At 36.6% G+C, this 21,120-nt stretch overlaps 2 protein-coding genes across 2 annotated transcripts in view; one reads left to right on the plus strand and one right to left on the minus strand.

Moving 5' to 3' along the window:
- The window catches only part of Spg7 (SPG7 matrix AAA peptidase subunit, paraplegin), a 34,832-nt gene extending 25,828 nt beyond the window's left edge, over nt 1-9,004 (plus strand). The window contains exons 15-20 of the mRNA XM_089240668.1: nt 1,984-2,099; nt 2,202-2,285; nt 2,436-2,508; nt 5,533-5,702; nt 5,837-5,914; nt 8,596-9,004. Coding sequence (XP_089096794.1) covers nt 1,984-2,099; nt 2,202-2,285; nt 2,436-2,508; nt 5,533-5,702; nt 5,837-5,914; nt 8,596-8,784 — 710 coding nt within the window. The 3' untranslated portion in view covers nt 8,785-9,004. The remainder of the gene's footprint in view (nt 1-1,983; nt 2,100-2,201; nt 2,286-2,435; nt 2,509-5,532; nt 5,703-5,836; nt 5,915-8,595) is intronic.
- A 7,557-nt stretch (nt 9,005-16,561) lies between these two features.
- On the minus strand, nt 16,562-18,726 carry LOC149078552 (coiled-coil domain-containing protein 22 homolog). The gene has a single exon (XM_089240669.1). It carries the CDS (start codon nt 18,637-18,639, stop codon nt 16,783-16,785), a length of 1,857 nt encoding a protein of 618 aa, XP_089096795.1. The 5' UTR covers nt 18,640-18,726; the 3' UTR covers nt 16,562-16,782.
- Between the last annotated feature and the right edge of the window lie 2,394 nt (nt 18,727-21,120).

Raw genomic sequence — 21,120 nt, forward strand, 5'->3', positions numbered from 1 at the left:
GGTCCACATACACCCCCCCCCCCCAAATAACCTTAAAATGATACAATTTCTGCTTTGGCAGAATCATTAATTGCATTCTCCAACATTTGTAATATTTGGCAATATATCAATGATTTCCTGCTCAATTAAAATCAATTACACAAATTTTGTCGATAGGATTTGGTATAAAAACAGGAAAAGTAGGATAAAACCGAGAAAGTCGGACAAATGTAGGACATTTTACCAAAAAGTAGGATGAGTGGGAGCCCTGCATTTTTGAAAATTCGACTTTGTGGGTTGTGACACCCCTTAATGAAGAAATTTTCTGAAAATCCAAAAAACTGCAGCTTGCTGACCATAGATACATTTATTTTATGTGATAGTAGCTTTTGTCCACCCACATCTCCAACTGTCTCATTGCAGTTCCACTTGTGTCTCTTGCATTACAAGGACAAGTTAACTCAGTGATTCCCAACATGAGGCCCCTGAAGAAAGGCAATTTGATTTTTAGGGGGAGGGGCAGTTCAAGAATGAGTTTTTCTATTTAATGCTTATGAAGTTTTTAGAACTCCCATTATATGTACATCGGTTCAAATTTTTACTTTTCCTTTAACTTTCTTTTTCAGTGTTTTCTGTAGAGGGTTTTTGACAATTTGTGTCATTAAAATGTAGCCCACTCATCCCTTGTGCCCTTTTGATAAAGTAAATTACTTTTTGGCTCCCTCAATATGAATAGAAATTTACTTTTTGAATAACAAGAATTACAAGTAACAGGAAAAATAGACAGAACTGGGGAGAGAGGTTTGTAAAATTTAAGGATGCAAAGCAAAAAAGAATGTTTTTAAATTTGTTTTTAATGATGTTTTATCATAACAAACAAGCAAAAATCCTCATTATGGAACTATGGTGTTCTTGCTGAGGAATACCCCTCCTGACAAAAAGTTCTAGTTATGGCATTGACAAGCAGGCAGGCATGATTTCAGAGATGCTTTGATGAGCGTGGCCTAGAAAAGGTTGGGAACCACTGAGTCAACTTGTCCTAATATGCTTGGGGAAAAAATCCATTAACATTCTAATATGTTTGGGAAAAATCCATTAACATTCTAATATGTTTGGGAAAAATCCTTTAACGCTGCTTTTTGTTTATTTTTGGCTACCATGGGATGCTATGATTGGAAAAAATAAAATTTCTCTTCATCTTGACTGAATGGCAAAAGCTGTTTGTGAAAAATAAGATAGATGGGCTGTGGTAGTTTATTATGATGATGTTCTCAATAAACAAAACAGCAATAACACCACTCATCTTCTTCCAATTCCCCCTCCCATCACCTGAATGTAAACACAGATACTGAATATTTATTGTTTGAACCTGAACCATAAATCTGAATTTTTTTGTAAAAAAATCCATAAGTAGAGGGGGGGTCAACGTTACTGTAAAGGATTTGTCATTACCTAGTTTTTATTAAAGTTAATAAATAGCTTTCAAAGAAAAATAGAACCACAGACCGGAGGTCCTCAGAGTCATCGTCATCTGAACCAACTGTAAAAATTGTTTAACTCTGCTTCGTCAAGCTTGTCAAACCTTAAAAGTTACTAAAAATTATTGTATAGTAGATTTCATCAATTTGAGCCCCACCGTTCCCACAGTGTTGGTGGGCTGAAGTTTGTTTTCTGTAGTTTCCAACTTCAAGGCACTGAGTTTAATAAAAACTGACAGACTATCCATTAGTCATAAAAATCTTCGGGAAGGTTTTGGATGTAAAAAACTACTTGACCCATTGTATGTGGAAGCAGAAAAATCCTTGTCATCAATTATAGGATAATCCACTTAAACAGTGCATAAAAAAGTTTTTTAATGACACATAGTGATGTGGGTCAGATTGCAAACTTGGAGGGAGGATGCAAAATTATTTATCTCCTGTGCAATGAAGTAATGATCTCTGAATACAATTTAAAGAAGTTTAAAAGTTTATATTTGAGAAGGTTTCCTCTCTTTGTAATCAGGTACAGAGAAAAGAACTCAGGTTATGTCCCCTTCAGAGAAAAAAGTCATAGCTTATCATGAAAGTGGACATGCACTGATGGGTTGGTTACTTAAATACACTGATGCACTATTGAAGGTAAGAATTATATTTGTGATTGAAAAAAGGAAATTTAATATGCTTCATGGAGTTTTTATTTGAAAAATTGTTTTATTTTTGTTCTTTCTTATAATTTTACAGATTTCTATAGTTCCTCGAACAACAAATGTTTTAGGATTCGCTCAGTATTTACCTACAGACAAAAAGCTGTATTCGACGGAGGAAGTATGAATAAAATACAAACTTATCAAAAAACTAACAATAATATTTTCTTTCTAAAATTTCAAAAATTTTATTTACAATCAATTGAATATATTTTCACATTATTTTTAAAGTTTTACAATAAGTAAACATAATTTCTCCCTTATCCTACAGCTTTTTGAAAGAATGTGTATGGCACTTGGTGGTAGAGTAGCAGAGTCTCTTACCTTCAATCGTGTTAGTACAGGTATGTGTCACAATTTTAAGTAACTCTTTCCTATCAGTATTCAATGCAAGTTTTAGAATATGTATTTATTTTTGCATACTTTTTTATAAAGAAAGAAATTGTACCTGTATTTTTTGATTACTGTATTTCCCTGCATTAGCTGCCTTGCCGGGAAACAAAGGGAGACCAACATGCCGGCAATACCTGTATTTTAAGTCATGATGGGAAATTTTAATCATAGAATCTGGATAATTTTTAAATATCTGCACTCGAAGAATCGATTGAATTGCCTGATTTGAATCTTGTCTGTTCTCTGTATTTTAGGATTATTTCGGTTTTAAAAACTACATTCAAATAGTTCAAGCTTTGTGTTTGCTTTTGCTACCACATCTTTTGATTTAGGAAGTGTTTCTCGCAGTAAGCATATTTTTCTCACATAGGTTAGGTGAGTTAGAGGGAGACACAAGAACAGTTGCTTATTATTTTTGTATTCCTTGATCATGTGTGTAAAAATGGAATGTGCACAACAAAAAAATTAAAAATTTCACTACTACTTTTTAACTGTACATGCACCTCATATACACATTTGTCTGCATAATTTCTTACAAATCAGTACATGCAGGAATATGTTATGTACACTAATGTCCATAAATGAAGGATAATGCCAGCTCCTGCAAATAAAGGTTCAGAAACAAAACAAACATTACTTATTCATAAAGCCCATTTATTAAACAAAAGATAAATAACAAAAACGATGGTGTATGTATGATACCATTCATAAAACTACAATTTTTGCTCCCTGGAGCAATTGTAAAAAATATCTCCTTTACAAAAACTTACTATTACATGGTTGGTATGATGGTTAATACATTGTATGTCTCCCATGCGATGAAATACAGTCCATACAATGCCTATGCATGCTGAGTATCAAATTATCGATCTGATCTTGGGGAAGATCACTCCACTCAGCAAGCAATGCTCCCCGAAGTTCCGGTACACGTGTAGGAGCTGGTTGACGTGCTGCAACTCGTCGGCCAAGCATGTCCCACACATGCTCTATCGGATTCAAGTCAGGTGAGAATGCTGGCCATTCCATACGGGTTATATCCTCAGATTCAAGGCATTCGTTTACGATGTTTGCTCTGTGAGGACAGGCGTTGTCATCCGTAAACACAAATTCTGCGCCCATGGCACCCCTAAACAAACGTACATGTTGTTCGAGAATGATGTCCCGATAAATTTGGGCTTTCATGGTTCCGGTTTGAACATGCAGATCTGTTCTGGAACCCAGTATAATTTCACCCCAAACGAGCAGTGCTGCAACACCGCAACGGTGTCGTTCAATGATGTTGTCTTGGTGGTAACGGGTACCTGGCGTTCTCCATATGAAAGTCTGACGTGAATCAGACTGCAAGCTAAACCTGGACTCGTCGGAAAACATCACACAAGCCCACTGTGACGATGTCCACATTGCATGTTCTCTACTCCAGGCTAATCGCTGCCGACAGTGAGTTGCCGTGAGCGGAACACATCTGACAGGCCTGCAAGCATATAGACCAATATCTCCCAAACGTCTGTACACTGTTTGCCTTGAAACTGTGGTACCCGTGGCTGCAGATAGCTGACGAGACAGGTCGGATGCTGTGCTCCGTCTGCTTCTTTTGGCAGTTACTGCCAAATACCGGTCTTCATTCGCGTTGTAACTCGGGGGCGACCTGTACTGTAACGTCTACTGACATTTCCGTTACCTTGGAATCGTTGCCAAAGCCTAGAGATGACACTTTGGGCAATTCCAAGTTCCTCGGATACTTCCATCTGAGTACGCCCACATTCCAGGCGGCCGATAATTCTACCACGTAAAAAATCATCCACAAGCGTCCTCTGTGTCATAACTATTCGCTTATGGCACTGAGCGCCTTACAGAACTCTTGTGAACAATTTCACTTCTTTGCCACCATTCCTTATATACCCCCCCCTCTTACACTCTCGTCATTGTGACGTACTATCGGCATCATCTGGTGGCTTCCTGAAATTTGCATATCATTCTTGCAGATGTGTGTGATAATTCTACAGGTGAAATTTTTACTTTAGATTTCGATTTCCGTGTGATTCTGAATTATCCTTTATTTATGGACATGAGTGTATTTTTGCATAGGCCAAGATATTTATGTTTTCAGAGTTGTGCTTGTTTGATGTTCTTGCTAGTGCTGCCATCTGTCTCTCATGTTTTGAAGTGAAGATGGTAAATGCTTGAATGTTCTTGTTAAGCATAATGTGGAGGGTCCGCTTGCCCTCTGCAGAGAGACTTTCCAAATGGGAGAGCAACTCACATTCATACTTTGAAGTTAGAAAATCTCAGAAAATTGACTTCAGCCAACAACTGCTGTGTTGCCAATGAAGTTCAAACCTGGATCCTTATGATGAAAGCCCCAACATGGTGCTCGATGCCAAAAAACTGTGCTGCAAACATTATGTGACAGCATGTTTCTTCAATCTCTGAACATTCAGAAAAATATGCAGAATGCGATGTCTGTATTTATATAACCTGGTACATATAGCCTGTACATTTATGCCCTGTATAATCATGTACAGTTAAAAGTAAAAAAAAAAAAATTTGTGTAGGTTGATGATTAAATTAGAGAAGAAAGTAAATGCTCAATTATTATTATCATTATGAAATTCCTAAGAAAAACATGTTTGTTACAGAGGATAAAACTTCATTCGTATTCATTTAATCATTACATGAATTTATTACATTATAAATTTATATCAGCCTTTTGGATATATTGTGAGATCCATATCAGACCTTGCTTTTCCCGACATGATGGGAATGGACCAGACTCCAACATTCAAAAAGCTGTTGTCCCCTGATTTTTCCAGCATGCAGATTAATCCAGGGGAGCATGGTAATGAAGGCATTTTATTTCGTGAACTTTAAAATATATTTCGATTTTGTATTCTGACAGGTGTATGTAACCCATGAGGTTAAAACTGACCTCAACTTTTTCTTCCACTTGGAAATTATTTTTTTTACTTTTTTTTTAGGTGGTGAAGATGATCTGAAAAAAGTAACTAGAATGGCCTATGCACAAATCAAGCAATATGGTATGAATGAAACCATTGGTCCAATTTCATTTCCGAATGATGAAGAAATGGGGGATGCCTTCATGGGTAAAAAACCATACAGCAAAAAGCTTTCTAGGTTGATAGATGAGGTAAGTTTTCAGTTCCATTTGTAATGCAGGTATTGAGAGTTTTATTTAATCTGTTATTATGTGTGTGTAGTGAATGTTCTGTAACCATATATATATATATGTATATACCTCTTTGTTTTCTTTTTCAAACTCAGGAAGCACGTTTGTTGGTGGCAAGAGCATATAAGAAAACGGAACAAGTTCTGATTGAGAACAAAGAAAAACTGCAAATGGTGGGGGATTGTTTTTGTCATCTCAAATCACACATATCTATTTATGCTAGCAACGCAAATTTTTTAAAGTATGGTAGACAATAATCCGGCCAGGTGCTAATCTGGCCCATTCAGTAATCTAGCATTTTTTTCTTCAAGCATAGAAGAGGAAAACATGCCACTGCCGTCTGCGCACGGACACTTTATACAGTGCACATGGCTTAATGTGATCATATTGGGATTCTGGGTTTTGTGATGACAATTAGAGATTGTGATGACTATATCAGACAAATTCAAAGGCTAGTAGGATGACCATACCTCCGGTTTAATTGAACAGGACAACTCCACACAACTGGTTGCAAAATGTTCAATCTGCAGTTTTCTTTTCCACATTGCTCTAAAACAAGATATTTTTACTTTAGGTTAAAATCCTGTGGTGGTGGTTATTATTCGTCGATTATGAAAAGTTTGAAGGGAACTGTCTGATGTGTTTTAAGAATTATGATAATGTTTTAACGTATGGTGCATTCATAGATCCCTTGAGAATTTTTCCTGCTGAGTAACTGTGAAATGGAAAGAAACTGGCCAAGAACTGAAGCAAGGGCGTTTTTTTTACATTACACTTGTCTCCATTATAGGTGGACCAGTGCAAAAGAAATTTCATGCGTATGGATTATAGCTTTTACTACTGCCGAAATAGGGCATTGTGAATCGAGTAGAGAAACCATTGTGTGTTGATAAGAAGAGGGTACATCTTCTGACCTCCTAAGAAGTCATTCAAGTATTACGTTAGCATCGATGGGGCTTTGCTGACTTTTGATGACAAGGGGGAAGGGTGGGTTTGAATGATACTTACATCATCAACCACCCTTTATACAAATCTGAAATATTTTTAATGGCATCTTACTCAGTGTGCTAAAAATGAGAAAACCCTTTCCCTAGTTTATGGGCACCGGAACCAACATTCTCCCTGTTGATAAGTCATCTATAGAGCCACTTTAGTGATATCTACATGTTCCGCACATCCTTCAAGTGGTCTGGAAATGTGTCAGGGCTGCTTAACACAAGTCACTTAAGTAATCTGGGCAGGCAAGCATTCTACCACAATGATTACAGGGAGTCTAGTATTCAACAAAATGATAACAATTACCATGCTTTTTAATTCCCAATGATGTTACAAAACTTCTGGGAAATCTCCACAGAATGATATTTCTTCCCATGGCCCATAATTTTTGTTATACTATTTGGTATCAGAGCAATGGGCAAAATTGGCTATGCTTTTCCTTCTTGGGATACCAACGGATGATGATAAGTAATCTAGGAATGTATCTCAGGTAACTTGAGTGATGCAGAACTGCACTGCAGGCCACTTAAGTGCTCTAAAACTGTATCACATGTCACATAACAGATCTCTAAATAGGTCACGGACTGCTTAAGTGTTCTGGAACTTTGCCGCAGGTCACTCAAGTTACCTGTGAATGTGCCATGCGCCTACTTGAGTGATCTGAAAATCTGCTGCTTGGTACAATTTTACAAAATTAGGTTTGAGGTGGTTGGCCACATCAAATAATCCAGAAGGCCATGGATTTAGCATATGGCTTAGTGGGTAGGTCACAATTGATTTCTTAAAGAGAAATTTTGAGTTCTTAATAGCATTGAAATTAACAGAAAGGGGACAGAGCTGACAAAATTTTGCTGACAAAGCGGAAAGGAATCAGAAATGGCTAAAAATCCACTGGCGTAATACTTGAACAACCCCTAACATATTCTTGCAGATTGATAATGATAATTCATTTGGAGAAAAAGTCTGGTTTGATCTCAGCATACAGATGTGAAAAAAACTTTTGACGAAAAAAAATTTATAATATAAAATCCTCTGATAACTAAAAAAAATTTTCCCATGTTATATTGGTGCATTCTGTACTTTGCAAAAATCATAACAATATATGAATGATGACATTATCCATGATTCTAACAAAAGACATCTATTATTCAAATGGGCTTTTTCAACTAATTTCCAGCATCTCGCGATTTTGATAATCTGCCACATATCAGACCAGAGTGCTGGATCAGCAAGAGTCTACTGTACTTAATTGTAACTGTTATTTATACATTTTAAATATAGTTCTTTTGATTGTAATGAATACAGTTGCAATAGAACCTTGTTATTTCAAAACCCCTCTATCTTCAAAAACTTCATTTTTTATTGAAAAAAATTAGAAATTCCCTGCAAAATCTCGAAGTTTTTCCTGTCTCATCAGTTTTGACATTGGAGAGGTTCTACTGTGTGTGTTCATCAGTGCATATTAAATGGCTTTAGTGTTGATATTATTCATTTTAACATGACCTTGTAGGTTGTCTGTGTAGCATGTTGCATCTTTTTTCAGCAAAACTGTTGATTTAGCATACTATACATATATTTTTCAAATAGAACTTTAAAATTTTCATAAAATATCTTTTTGCAACAAACTTTGACAATATTTTCTTAGTAGAGGGAAGGGAGGGAGAATTAGGATTGGTCTCAAATATAAGATTTTTTTAATAATTATAAAATAAATTTCAAAATATGCAATCGTTAATAGTTATTTCAAAAATTCTTTTGTATATTAAAAAAGAAGTAATCCTTATTTACCAATGAATTTTATAATATTTTGTAGAATGATTTAATAATAATTTATTTGTTAAAAACATTTATTTTTAAGCTTGCTGAGGAACTTTTGAAAAGGGAAACGCTGAACTATGATGACGTTCAAAAGCTTATAGGTCCCCCGCAACATGGAAAGAAGCATCTCATTGAAGTAGTGGATTTTGGACCTCTCGATGAAAGTAACTCAGATTCTCAACAACAGCGGAATTCTCAACCAAAAGGAAAAGAAGAATCAGTCAGCTAGAATTTCTGTGTTATATTTCATTCATTTATGCATAAATTCTGATGTGGGGGGAAATAAATGTAGATTTTATTTTTGTTCATAGTCAAAACTTTATTCATTTCTAGGAGGCCAAATGCTATTCTGGCTTTCTGAATGAATTCAGTGATGGTTATGGGCTTGTTGGAATGTACATTTTGGGTACTGAATTTGTGCTTAATAAATCTTGTGTTTTATAAATAGATATTCTTAAGCTAAGCTAGCACTGAGAGTAATCATTATGGGAAGAATATTCATGACCTAAGAACGTCAGATCTAGAAAAAAACACACATACCTGTTGAATTAACCATTACAACAAAAGATGCTTTTCCTGTTGGAATTTTAACCATGGCATACTATTTTTCTGATCAATATCCTTTTCTTTGAACAATTGAATTTTTGAAAAAAAAATCATTCTTCATCATTGGCGTACTAGTTGAATTTTCATCTTTTTACATATACAGTAGGGCCGCAATTATCCAAGCCTCTCGGTTAACTGAGTGTTGGATTATCCAAGGCATATTTCATAAACTGTTTTTAAAAACTGGACACACAATAAAATCACTTGTGACACACTACAACTTGTGAGTCGGGATGTTCAAATAATGTACACCATGGAAAAGTAGATAGACTTTGTCCAAGAATATAAAGAAGTCACCAACGAATAACGGAATAAGACAAGACGTGAAATTGTGTATTTTCCTTATTCATTGGTGACTTCTTAATAATGTATGCCAGTGTTTCAAAAAGTGGATGAGGGAGAGGGGTTATTAGAAACGACACATACAACATGGAATTTTATGGATTGGGTTAGCATTTATGAAATGTTCTCAGAACTATTATGCTAGTTGTGCTCTCAGAAACATTAAAGAGTGCTCTATGGCAGATGTTATTGAAAGACTGTTTCTCAAAAAAAGTGTTATAGCTGGCTGATGCGAAGGTAAATTCAGGAAAAAAATTTAGACTGTCTCTACGGGTAATAGAACCCATGGCATGTGCTGGATGAGCGTGTTAGACTACTATGCTACAGAAGCAACAAACTTCTTTCCTTATATGCACTAAATGGGATCGCACATGGACAGTCAGACCTGGCTCAGAACTGACATAAACTGACCATTTTGCCGCCAGGGGGATGGTGACCATCATCCCTTTTTAGGCCATGCCCCACCCAAGCACCATGTGAAATCCTGACGCCCCCTCGAGTGATACACAGGGGGAGGGGGTACAGACGCTCCTCAAAATGATCAAAATTATTACAAAATCCTACAAAATTTTAAATATTTAAAAAAATCCTTTAATTATATTTCAATCTATTTCTGTGAATTTTAAATACCCTTTAAAGGTTGAAACCCCCAAATTTTTTGGAGATTCTCTGTGCTCTCCCCTAAAACCTCAAATTAACCTGTGAGTGCCATCCCTAAAAGTAGGTACTATGTATGCCCATCTCCCTTTTCCATGACATTCTGTTTTTATCATTCAAAAACAAAACGCCCATTAACCTAAGGAAGCCAAAAAAACTATTTACCTGGTCTGAAGCAGAGGTTTTCAACCATTGATGCAGTGCAGTGGGCAAAAAAAAAAATTCCATGAAGCCCAATCGCCATAAAGTTATACTGTGGTATCTTGATTCACACCGTGGTGAAGTAAGCCCAAAAGAGGCCCAGTTTGAGTCAAACTGAGAGCCCTACATAATTGAAGAATTTTATTTATTCTGGAATTATATTTTCATCAAATATGAATTTGCACAAATCTTGATTGCTCCCATTAAAAGTTAAATTGCCCCTTTAAAAACCATATTGCCCTCCGGTGGGGAATCATGGCTGTAGAGGCAGTACCTGAATTCATCTTCACATCAGCCAGCCAAAGTACTGTATGTTAAAACCTTTGTGTGAATAGCAGAGTGACACATCTTGAGATATTTCTCAAAGTACTGTATGTTAAGTGATGTTCAAAGTATTGTATACTGTTAATACATTATAGTACATAACTTCACGTAACTTTACACTATATTTTTTTATTTCTAAGCAAGCAGTTTTTCCTTGAGCAAAAATTTTTACAGTTTTACTTATTTTACGTAATTTTAAAACTCTAAGGTCCTCGCAACTTTCAATCAGATCTGACCCCCCCCCCCAACTAATATGAAAAGGTCAATGTGTACTACATGCCATCTGTAACTTATCTTGATGAGAATAAATGACTGAACAGTGTATGAAAAGTCATTTACGAAAAAAAAACCCTTATAGCTCTTTGCAAAAGATTTTGAAGGCGGAATTGAAGAATGCTGTAAGGAAAATTTCTTGTATATAAGCAATCTAATTTTTCTCTTTCTTTCCATGCACAATAAAAAAATTTCCATTTTTATCTGAGACAAAACCAATCCATTTAAATAATTGAAAGAGGTGCTGCTCCCTCTTCTTTCTTCAGTTCATCTAAGTGTTTATGTGGATCTGACTTTGTTTTTCAACCATATAAGGACTTGGATTTTTCATGGATTCATGCTTAATTTTCAATAGGGATCAAAAAACATGTTACGTTTTCGTAATCATTGTGAATTTAGAGAGTTTTTCATGGTACAAGCTATCATTGGTACAAATTAATTTTCTTCTCAATGTTTCCCCAACGTTAGTGCAGGGCTTGACAAGTCTAAGGCAACGGGTTGCCTGGAATTTTATACGATTTCTAAATTAGGGTATGGGAACACCACAAATTTTTTTTGGAATTTATATCAGTATGTCTAGCAAGCCTGAGTGGCACAGTGATAAGATGCTCGTCCTTCATTATAAAGGTTACCATCAAGGTCCATAGGTTCGAATCCGGACATTGAACGTAAGAAGCAAGTTCTTTACCTAAAGAACCTGGGGCGACTGCCGATGGATGGAGCCTTGATTTCCCACCCAGCTCCACTGGTTGGAAATTACTGTATGGCGATATATGACCAGAGTTGGTGTGTTGTGAAGTAGCATGTCTAGCAACATAAAAATAAGTCAATAAGCCACGGAGGGGGAAAAATCTTGGCTGCTAAATAATTTGCCTCCAAACTATTTTTTTATTTATTAAGCCCTACTCTAGCATTTGCATTATTGAGTTATACTCTGAACTGTACATCGCCAGCATTCCTCAAAGGAACTTTTGATGATTTAGTGGATGTCTTCAATACTCATAGTTTGAAAAACAGATGGCAGTGCTAAAAATTTCACTCTAAACCCTGGATACACGCATACACTTTCTTAACTACTCATTCGGTAGTAAATTGCTCATAGCGATAGACCAGAGTTGTGCTCGTTTTGAATGAAAGTGGTTTATGTCAGCATGTGCAGTAGAGATGAGACAAATGTTCAGCTGCTATTCGGCCCTTTTGCCAAATATTCGATTCAGACATATCTGCGTAAATCTAAGCACAACCAACTAATTTTTAAAAGTTATATTCAAATTTTTTACATAAATTAACAATTTACTGATTATAGTGCATACTTATCCCTTTCTGTGCAAGAGGTAAACTTCAGGGTGAATTTCTAGGATAAGTAAAACATGGAAACTGAAAATAGAATCTTTCTGCAATAAGGTGGAAGTGAGCATGAATTACACAAATTCACTAACTGAAGGATGTACCTAGACAAGATGCTTATTGAACTTACTGGAAGAGCCAAAGAACATCTAGAATGGAAAAATAAGTCGTATATTTTATGATGCATTAATACTTTAGTAAATAATGGTTGACATTTTCTTAATTACATGTAAAATTGTAACCAAGTGTTAAAAAAAATTAATTCTGTAAGTATAGTGATACCTCAGTGTACAAATTTTTCGGCTAACAAAGATTTTTCATGATTTTTCTGCTTTGGCTAACCAATACAGATTCAGTTAACAAACATTTTCGATGATATGAATGTACTTACTAACATAACATAAAATAGCGCATCGTGAGCTGAATTTTCGCACCAATCATCAGAATTACTGTCACCAGGGCCCAATTAACTCATGCCCATCTTAGAATTTGTTTTTAGATATACCTACACGTCTCTTTCTGAAATTCTTTAAACCATTTCATATAAAATGAAAGGTTCAGCCAAAATATAAAATACACTGGAAAAAAGGTAGCCTGAGTTTTCAGAGCATTTGTTCCTTCAGTGCTAGACTTTTAGCATCAAGCTGAACAGTCTAGAGATTCTGGGAGATTATCTTCTCTATATATTAGACACAGAAATGAGCTGACAAAATCATGAATGAATGGGGACACTTATGAACTCAGTTGGGTTGTGTCAATATAAGCTTTAGAGTAGACAAGCTGGTGCTGGTTGTGTACATACTAGAAAATAAAAATATCTTCAGCATCTCTCTCATCTTCCGGTATATTCTCATTTATACAATTTTGAAGCTGTTAATTTTGGCCTTCAACCAATTTTTGTTTTTTTTATAGCATTCCTTGATGCTTTAAAAACTTATTTTTAAATTTTGGGCAGAAGCTGAAATGAATCAAATGATTTTCCATAGAAATCTATGGGAAATCACGTTTTGGCTAACAAGCGTGATTTCAGAACGAATCATCTTTTGTTAGCCAAGGTATCATTATAATATTAAAATAAAATATATCATTATTAAATTTGATTGTCAGTATTATGGCAATAAAAGTCTTTCAGTTGCCTGTTTTTTTTAAATATTTATGTGAATAATAAATTGTATAATTAAAATTCAATATCAATCATTTGAAATTACCAATAATGTTATTTTCAATTAAAAATGACAATTTTATTTATAACTAGCTATAATACCCTGTGCTGCCTGGGTTTTCTTCAATTACTGGGAAGATTGAAAAAGTGACAAACCATTATAAAAGAATAAACTATTATACATAATACTGGCAGCATTAAAGAAGTGACAAACCATTTATATGCATGTCTGAAACGCATTGTTTGGGAACCACGGTAACCAAAGTAAACATTCCGAAAGTGATTGTTGAGGCCGAGAAACCATTGTTGCCCAACAGGTTTTGCCCATTTCGGGCAAACTTTTCAAGTAGCCTATCACATTTAAGCCAGGTCCCGTTTGGTATGTATGTAAAATTTAGTGACGATCGATCTAAATTGTAGATTTGTATATTTGTATAGAGAACCTACACACACACACACAGAGAAACTAAAACTTATATATATATATATATATATTTTGTGATGAATTTTAAGAAAATAGATATTCAGCTAAATCACTATTCGTCCCATCCTTAATGTGCTATGTGTGTATTGTATATTTAACATGAAGGGTTTTCGAGTCATGCAGTGTCACCTTTCTTCTAAATTCAGAAGCAATAATAGTACAACTACTACTTGAACATACATGCACTTCATACACATTCCTCTGCGGAATTTGTATTTGCTAGAACTGTTTGTAAGGTTCAGGAGAAAAAGAGTTGGAAGAAGGCCTGGGAGAAACAGAAGTCGCAAGAAAAAGAAAAGAAAAAAACAAAAAGGAACATTCGAAAAGAAGAGTAGTGTGAAAATTTGTATCGAAGAGACATGGCGGTTTTGTTGGGGAAGTTGGATAAAATAAATGAAATTGTGTTTTTTCCTTTTTGGAGTTTAGAATCCAGTTATTTCGCCCTGAGATCGCAGTAGAAGTACAGCCAAGGACCTATGATCGACAAGAAGTCGAGAGAAAGTTTACTATTTCGTTTGTGTAAATGCTTGGCCCCAAAGTATTTATGTTGTGAGAGTTATGCTGTTTCATGTTATACTAGTGCAGCCATCTGTCTTCCATATTTTGAAGTGAAAATGGCAGATGCATGAATTTTCATTTCATGTTAAATGTCTGCTTGTTCTGTGCAGAGAGACTTTTTCAAAGGGGAAACTGGCATTCACCTCAAAGTTGAAAAACCACAGAAAACCCCATCAGCAGACCGCCACTACGCTATCAACAAGGTTCGAACCTGGATCCTCATGATGAGAGTTCAGCTAGATGCCTATGTGACCCCACAGGGGCAGTTTCAATATTACTGGATAATGAAATAGAAGATTCATTACTAATTACAAGTCTGAAGGCCTGTTTACACACATCAAATAATTTAGTAGTTAATTAAATTTTAAGCCGTCAAGTACACACTTCAACATACCAAATGTATGCAGATGTTAAGGTTTACACAGATCCAGCTAAATAGACAAGTGGAATATATAATCTGGTTAAGTAGGTCCTGTGAGCCTTCACTACTTGATTATTTATGTTGGACCAGATTTTTAGTACTTAACGACTTATCAAAACTAAACTACTAAATTACTTAGGGACCGTTCAAGTATTACGTAAGCAAATTTTTAGCCTTTTTTGACCACCTCCTCTCCCCCCCCCCCCCCCCTTGTCAGCAAAATTTTGTCGTCAGTTCTGCCCCCTGAATCCTAACTCGTATTTTCATAAGGGATGGTTGATGACTTAAGCATTATCCAAACCCTCCCCATCAAAAGTCAGCAAATCGAAACCCCTCCCCCCCCCATCGATGATGACGTAATACTTGAACGGCCCCTTATTGCATGGGCCTTAAAGCTGTAGTTCAATTTAAACAGTTCTGCCAAAAATTCCAGTTTGCGTGAATACTCGTTTACAATTTAAAAAATTACCACAAAACCATTTTAGTTGAACTCCAGCTTGACTAGTAGCTGGCAATTAATCTTCTATATTTCTAGTAATATAACTTAGACACCTCCTGATGCCAACCACTTACATTGTGAAAAAAATTAACTTATACCAGCGACTTTGCATCTGAAAAAACATTTTTTTTCTATTAGTTTAATAGAACACCAAGTCTGTGGGGGAAAAACCTACTTATAAAGTGCAGGGTATGCGGATTAAAAACGCGATTTAAACCACTTGAGTTTTTCTTAAATAAAAAAATATCATTGATTTAAATTACCAAATTCAAATTCCATTTTTCCTTTATTTAACTTCTATGATATTGAAGTAAAAATAGCCTAGTGTGATAGGCATGTTATTGAAACATGGTAAAGTTCTTGATTAAAAAAAGATCTGATATATATAGACTTGAACCTAATTCCTACACACAGTGTAGGAAGATAGCTTTTCTATTTCCAGATATTTTGTGTATCAAAAATATTTCAGGAAGATAAATATAGGGAACTAAATTTACATATAACTGCACTAAGTATTTGTAATGCATTATAATAGGACAGTAGAGTTCCCTTTTCTTTCAAACCAAGCACTACCCCGGTGTCTCGCCATGGGCAATTTACTACCCAGTGAGTTTTGCCGGAAGTGTGTATACCTAAGTCTGAGTGCGTATGTAGTGACGTGTCTGAATTTCCAGTGCTGACATTTATATTTCAGATGAGAAGTGTATTGATTGAATATTTGTACTGTTTGTAGGCCTGTTGCTCTCTGGCGAGACTTTTTAATGGGTAGATCGGCTCAAATTTGCACCTCGAAGTTGGGAACCACGGACAACCCACTTCACAGCAGACTACTACTAAATGATACTGGTGTCCCTTTGTCAAAGTTGATTAGTGCATTAAGAACTCAAGCCCTAGTTTACTTATTAATGCTGAATTAAATTTGAGAGATTAGCTGAAAAAGGTAAGTGATGTGGAGATGACGTTTCTTAATGATTGACAATTTTTTTAATATAATTTTTTTATTTTTTCTTACCCCGATAAAGAGCAAGAAGTTTAAACTCACGAACTAGAAACATTGTCATGGCTGGTGTTAGTTATATCACCGTAAAATTTCATTTTTTGCAAAAAATGAGAATAAGAAGTAGGCTACAAATGAAAATCAATTATTTAATGGCCTAAAGTTTATTAATTAATTCAATATGAATCATTTATTAACAGCTTTCATGGAGCAACTAAGCTGTTTCTACTCAACATGGCAAAGAAAATATTCGTTGCAATTATCAAAGATATTTCTAGATGCAGTTATATATATATATCAGAAACAAAAAAAAGAAAAATTAACAAAATAATTTCTATTCAATGTTCATGAAAAAATTATTTCAGTTGCGTAAGTAAGAGAGCATTTTCTTGCTGCATTTGTTTGTAATCAGACGTAATTCTTTCTAAAGTAGCTACAACTTTCTTCTGGTTCTCTTGTTCGATATGGTCTTCGATTTCCCTTATTTCTCTGACAATAAATCCAGTCTCTTCCGTCAATTGCACTAATTGGCTGCAGTTTTCGTGCAGGGCTGCTAGTAGTTTGTAAGCGCGTCGGACAGCGTCATCCTTTTTAGCATCCTTGAATATCAGTTCATCGGTAACAGTGAAGGTCCTTTCTAGCTTTCCAGAGAGACGATTGATTTCTTTCTGAACGTTCCTCGTATCCAGTAGCACCTTGTCTATCTCTGCTTTTTGCTTCTTGATATTGGCAACTATTTCTAATATACGTCTAGTATATGCTGACCGATTCAAGTCCTTGGTCATTTTCTCATAAGCTGCCAACAGCTGTTTATGCATTTCTTCCTTGTGGGCGGCTTCAGCACCAGTATCTTTGATCTTTTCGTGCATCTCTTTGATCAGCTCTAGTTTTTTCTGAGTTTCATTCAGCCGTTGAGAAGACATTTCTTTAAGTTCCCTGTATTTATCGATCAATGGCATGCGATGCTGCTCCCACTGGGCTGCTAGACTTACCAAGCGCTGCGAACTGCTTTCAATTAAATCTTCTAACTTTTTAATATTGTTATCAGCATCTGGCAATAGCGATAATGTGCATTTTTTGACACGATAATTCTCTTTTGAAGCATCAATTTTTTCTGTTATATCGCTTATCAAATCCTTAACTTTTTGTAATGATGCCTCCAGTTGCTTACGTTCAGAGGTTAGTTGCTCGACATTCATCGTTATTTCGTCCACCTTCGACTGCATCGTTGAAATTTCCTCCTCTCGTTTACGCCGTCTCTCCTCTTCTGTATCGACATGCTTCTCAATGTCATGCAAGTCAGTTGCCTCTACAGGTTTTGCTTCGGTGTCATACTGAAGGTCAAATGTATGCGCGAATCTCGATCCTTTAGTTTTTATCTCTTTCTCGGGTGTACTCATCGCTGATGCCGATAATTTCTCTACAACACTATGCTTAGCAACGGCTTGACTCAATAAACCCATAGCAATTTTTTTTGCTCGTTCTTTCTTGACAGAGGGTGTATCCCCAACTGATATTCCATCACCTTCATTTGAGCTTTCTTTCATTAAATCTATCTCATTGCATTCTAGAACTGAGCAAATCATTACACTGTGAGGGTATACCTGTTTCTGTATAATCGGAAGGTAATGATTATAATAATTGGAGAAACGTTCCTTGTCTGGCTCTTTGACATTCTCATCAGTGAACGGAAGTGACAATTTCTGAGCTTTGTAGTGAACATTATCTAGTAAAGTGTTTTCAGCAAAGAACGAGGGGAGGACATTGATGAAGCTTTTGCAATAATATGGCAACCACGGTGAGCACAAACACTCTTTCAAATATGCACCAGTTTCTTTTTGAAGGAGAGCCAATTTACCTAGCGGCTGGTCTAGAGTTTTTTCACCTTCTTTCGGTAATTTTTCGAGTAAGAAAAGGAACACTTTCCTGAGCTCCGTCTCATTGGAGTATAAAAATGTTTGGTACCCTATCTCGCCGCTGTATCCCAAATCGGAACACTCCGCTGCAAGAGTGGATCCTATACGGTACCTAGCTGACATGCTAGGAGGCACATGAGGAGAAAGTTCCAGGGTCGGCTTTATCAGTTTCAAGCAACGAACAACTCCTTCCACAACAAGTTCGGTGCTGAATTCCCTTAGACTGTACGTGTTTTCTTGGATGGGGCAGCCAAGTTGGCGGAGAGTGTGAATCACGATTTCATCGACCTCCTCCATTGTTGATGTATTCCTTCAGTACGTCCGGGAAATGGTCATTACATTCAACACCTATCTCACCCTACTTAGGCAGCAACTCCCATCAACAAAACTGATCCCTACGGCTGTGACTGCGAATATTTGCTTGCTTGGTACAATCTCTACATAGGTGACCATATGATTTGTATTTTGCTGTTTCTCTGGTTGTCCCGACTTTTTTTGCAAAAAAAGTCCCGGTTTTTCACGTATTTTCAATGAAGCCAACTTCAATTCAACGAATGAAATTATCTTACGAAATCAAAAATTATATTGCGATAGTTACGACCAGTGCCGTCTTAAGGCATGGGCCCACCCGTTGGCCTCAAGCGAAGAGGGGCCTCACTAAAATGAGATCTAGTTGGTAGGGCCCGAGAAAAATCAATTGGCCCGGGGGCCCATGATACGCTTAAGACGGCTCTGGTTACGACTACAAATAAGAATATTCATCTCGCATATTTGTCATGCTTTTTTTTTATTTTAATTCACTACAGTTTGAGAAGTGGCGCTTCATTTCCTGCGATTTCAGCATGAGTTGGCAACTTTGCTTACTTTTGGCATCATTTTCAGCTGTAAATTGACAATGTCCCATATTTTTTTCGAGCAAATATGGTGTTTTCTAACGAAGGCAATTGAATCTTCATTCAAAATTGAATTCACCAATTAAAACTATTTTTAAGATTTTTTAGTTTTTCTTCGATAATTATGTATATAATCCATTTCACACATTTGTCAGGTTTTTCAACGTTTTATTTCGTGGAATGCATTTCAGTCCATTGCAATTTTCAGTATATTGCTGCAGTTCTCGCCTTTGGCGAATTTTTGATGATTTTTTAGTAACAATTGGCAACTTTTTCCCTTACTTTTGGGTGATTTTTGGTGTCATTTTGCAAGTTCCAGTATTTTTCCCGTGCTTCACCACCGCTGTATATGGTTGAAGTGTAGGCATCGCGAGGACCCGGGTTCAAACCCCTCACGACGGCACAGTGGTGATCGGCTGAAATTGGTTCTCTGAGGTTCTAACTTCAAGGCATGAATGCAAAACAATCTCCTCGTTAAAAAACTCTCGCTACAGAAACAGAGACCTACAACGGTACAAATATCTAATTATTATATTTCACTCATGGTTTGAAAAATAGATGACAGTACCAGTACCGCAACTAAGAAAGGGCGAAGAGGTCTGGTGCCCCGGGAGCTGAATTTAACCTTCGTTAAAAATTTAAAAATTACTGAGCGGAGCCGCCAAGAACGGAGCCAACGTTCATCTTGGAGGCTTCGGTGCATCACAGAAATTTTCGCTCCTAGTTGTGGCCCCACATACATTCAATCCCAATGGTATGGCAGACTGGGCTGCAGCCGCGATGCCCGGACAATTAATATAGTTTTTTGTTTTTTCATGCTATAAATTCACTACGCACTCACTGTTAGGTACGCATATTTCGGCACAGCTCATACGGTTCGAACCCACCATTGCCACAGTGGTGGTCGGCCGAAAGTTGGTCTTCTGTGGTTCCCAACTTCGAGGCGCAAACCAGAGACGATCTCCCCCGTTGAAAAGTCTCACCACAGAGAGCAACAGTCTTACAATGGTAGAAACATTCAATCGTTACGCTTCACTTCTGAAATATAGATGGCAGCAATGAAAAATCAGACGCAACATGATGAACGCACTCACACTTCCGGCACAACTCACTCTGTAGTAAATTGCCCATAGTCCGGAGTTGTGCTTGGTTCGGAAAAAAGAAAGCATTACACAAAAACAGACTTCGCGTTATGTTCACAACACATGCACACAAGGGCGTAGCGAGGGGGGGGACTTGGGGGGTCTGCCCCCCCCCGAAATGTGAGAAAATGGCCGAAAAAAGGGAAAAAGATGGCCAAATCCATTGTTCTGTCACTTTGGTCCCCCCCCCCGAACGAAATTTCTGGCTACGCCCCTGCATGCACAACTTCCTGCATGGCCCGGGTCTTCTTCGACCACCGACTAAAATCTCTTCATTGGGCCATGGTCTGGTTGGGGAGGAGCTCATTCGGTCGTAAATTGCGGTGGCGATAGACCGAAGGTTTGCTCAATCCAAATTGAGCCGCGTTCGCGACACGACACAGGGAAGCACTCTGTTTTGCGGCCAATGGAAATCAAAAGGACAGCGCAAATTGAGACACGAGGTGACACTACCCTAATCCCGTGTACGCGCGCGCACGTTGGCACTGCGGTTGAACCGCAGATTTTCGTGTCCCGCGCTTACATTACGATTCTTTGCTTTCGGTAGGGGTTTTTTAAAAATTAAACCGTTATTTTTTATAGAGTTCGCATTTTCTTATGTAAAAATTTAATTTTTAATTTTAGTTTAATTAGTTCTTGAATTATTTTATTTCTTTCTGAATTTTTATTAAATATTATTGTTCTTTCTATGGTTTAGACTTTTCATTAGCTCTAAATTTTAATTCATTAAGGAGTTATTTTTA

The sequence above is a fragment of the Pholcus phalangioides genome, unplaced genomic scaffold (assembly GCF_987345545.1).
Source record: "Pholcus phalangioides strain wild (caught in Gottingen) unplaced genomic scaffold, Ppha-v1.0 ptg000013l_1, whole genome shotgun sequence".
Lineage (NCBI taxonomy): Eukaryota > Metazoa > Arthropoda > Arachnida > Araneae > Pholcidae > Pholcus > Pholcus phalangioides.

Bases quoted from the DNA above. Each gene is read 5' to 3' on its own strand.
- LOC149078552 (XM_089240669.1), bottom strand. From the start codon at position 18,639: ATGGAGGAGGTCGATGAAATCGTGATTCACACTCTCCGCCAACTTGGC.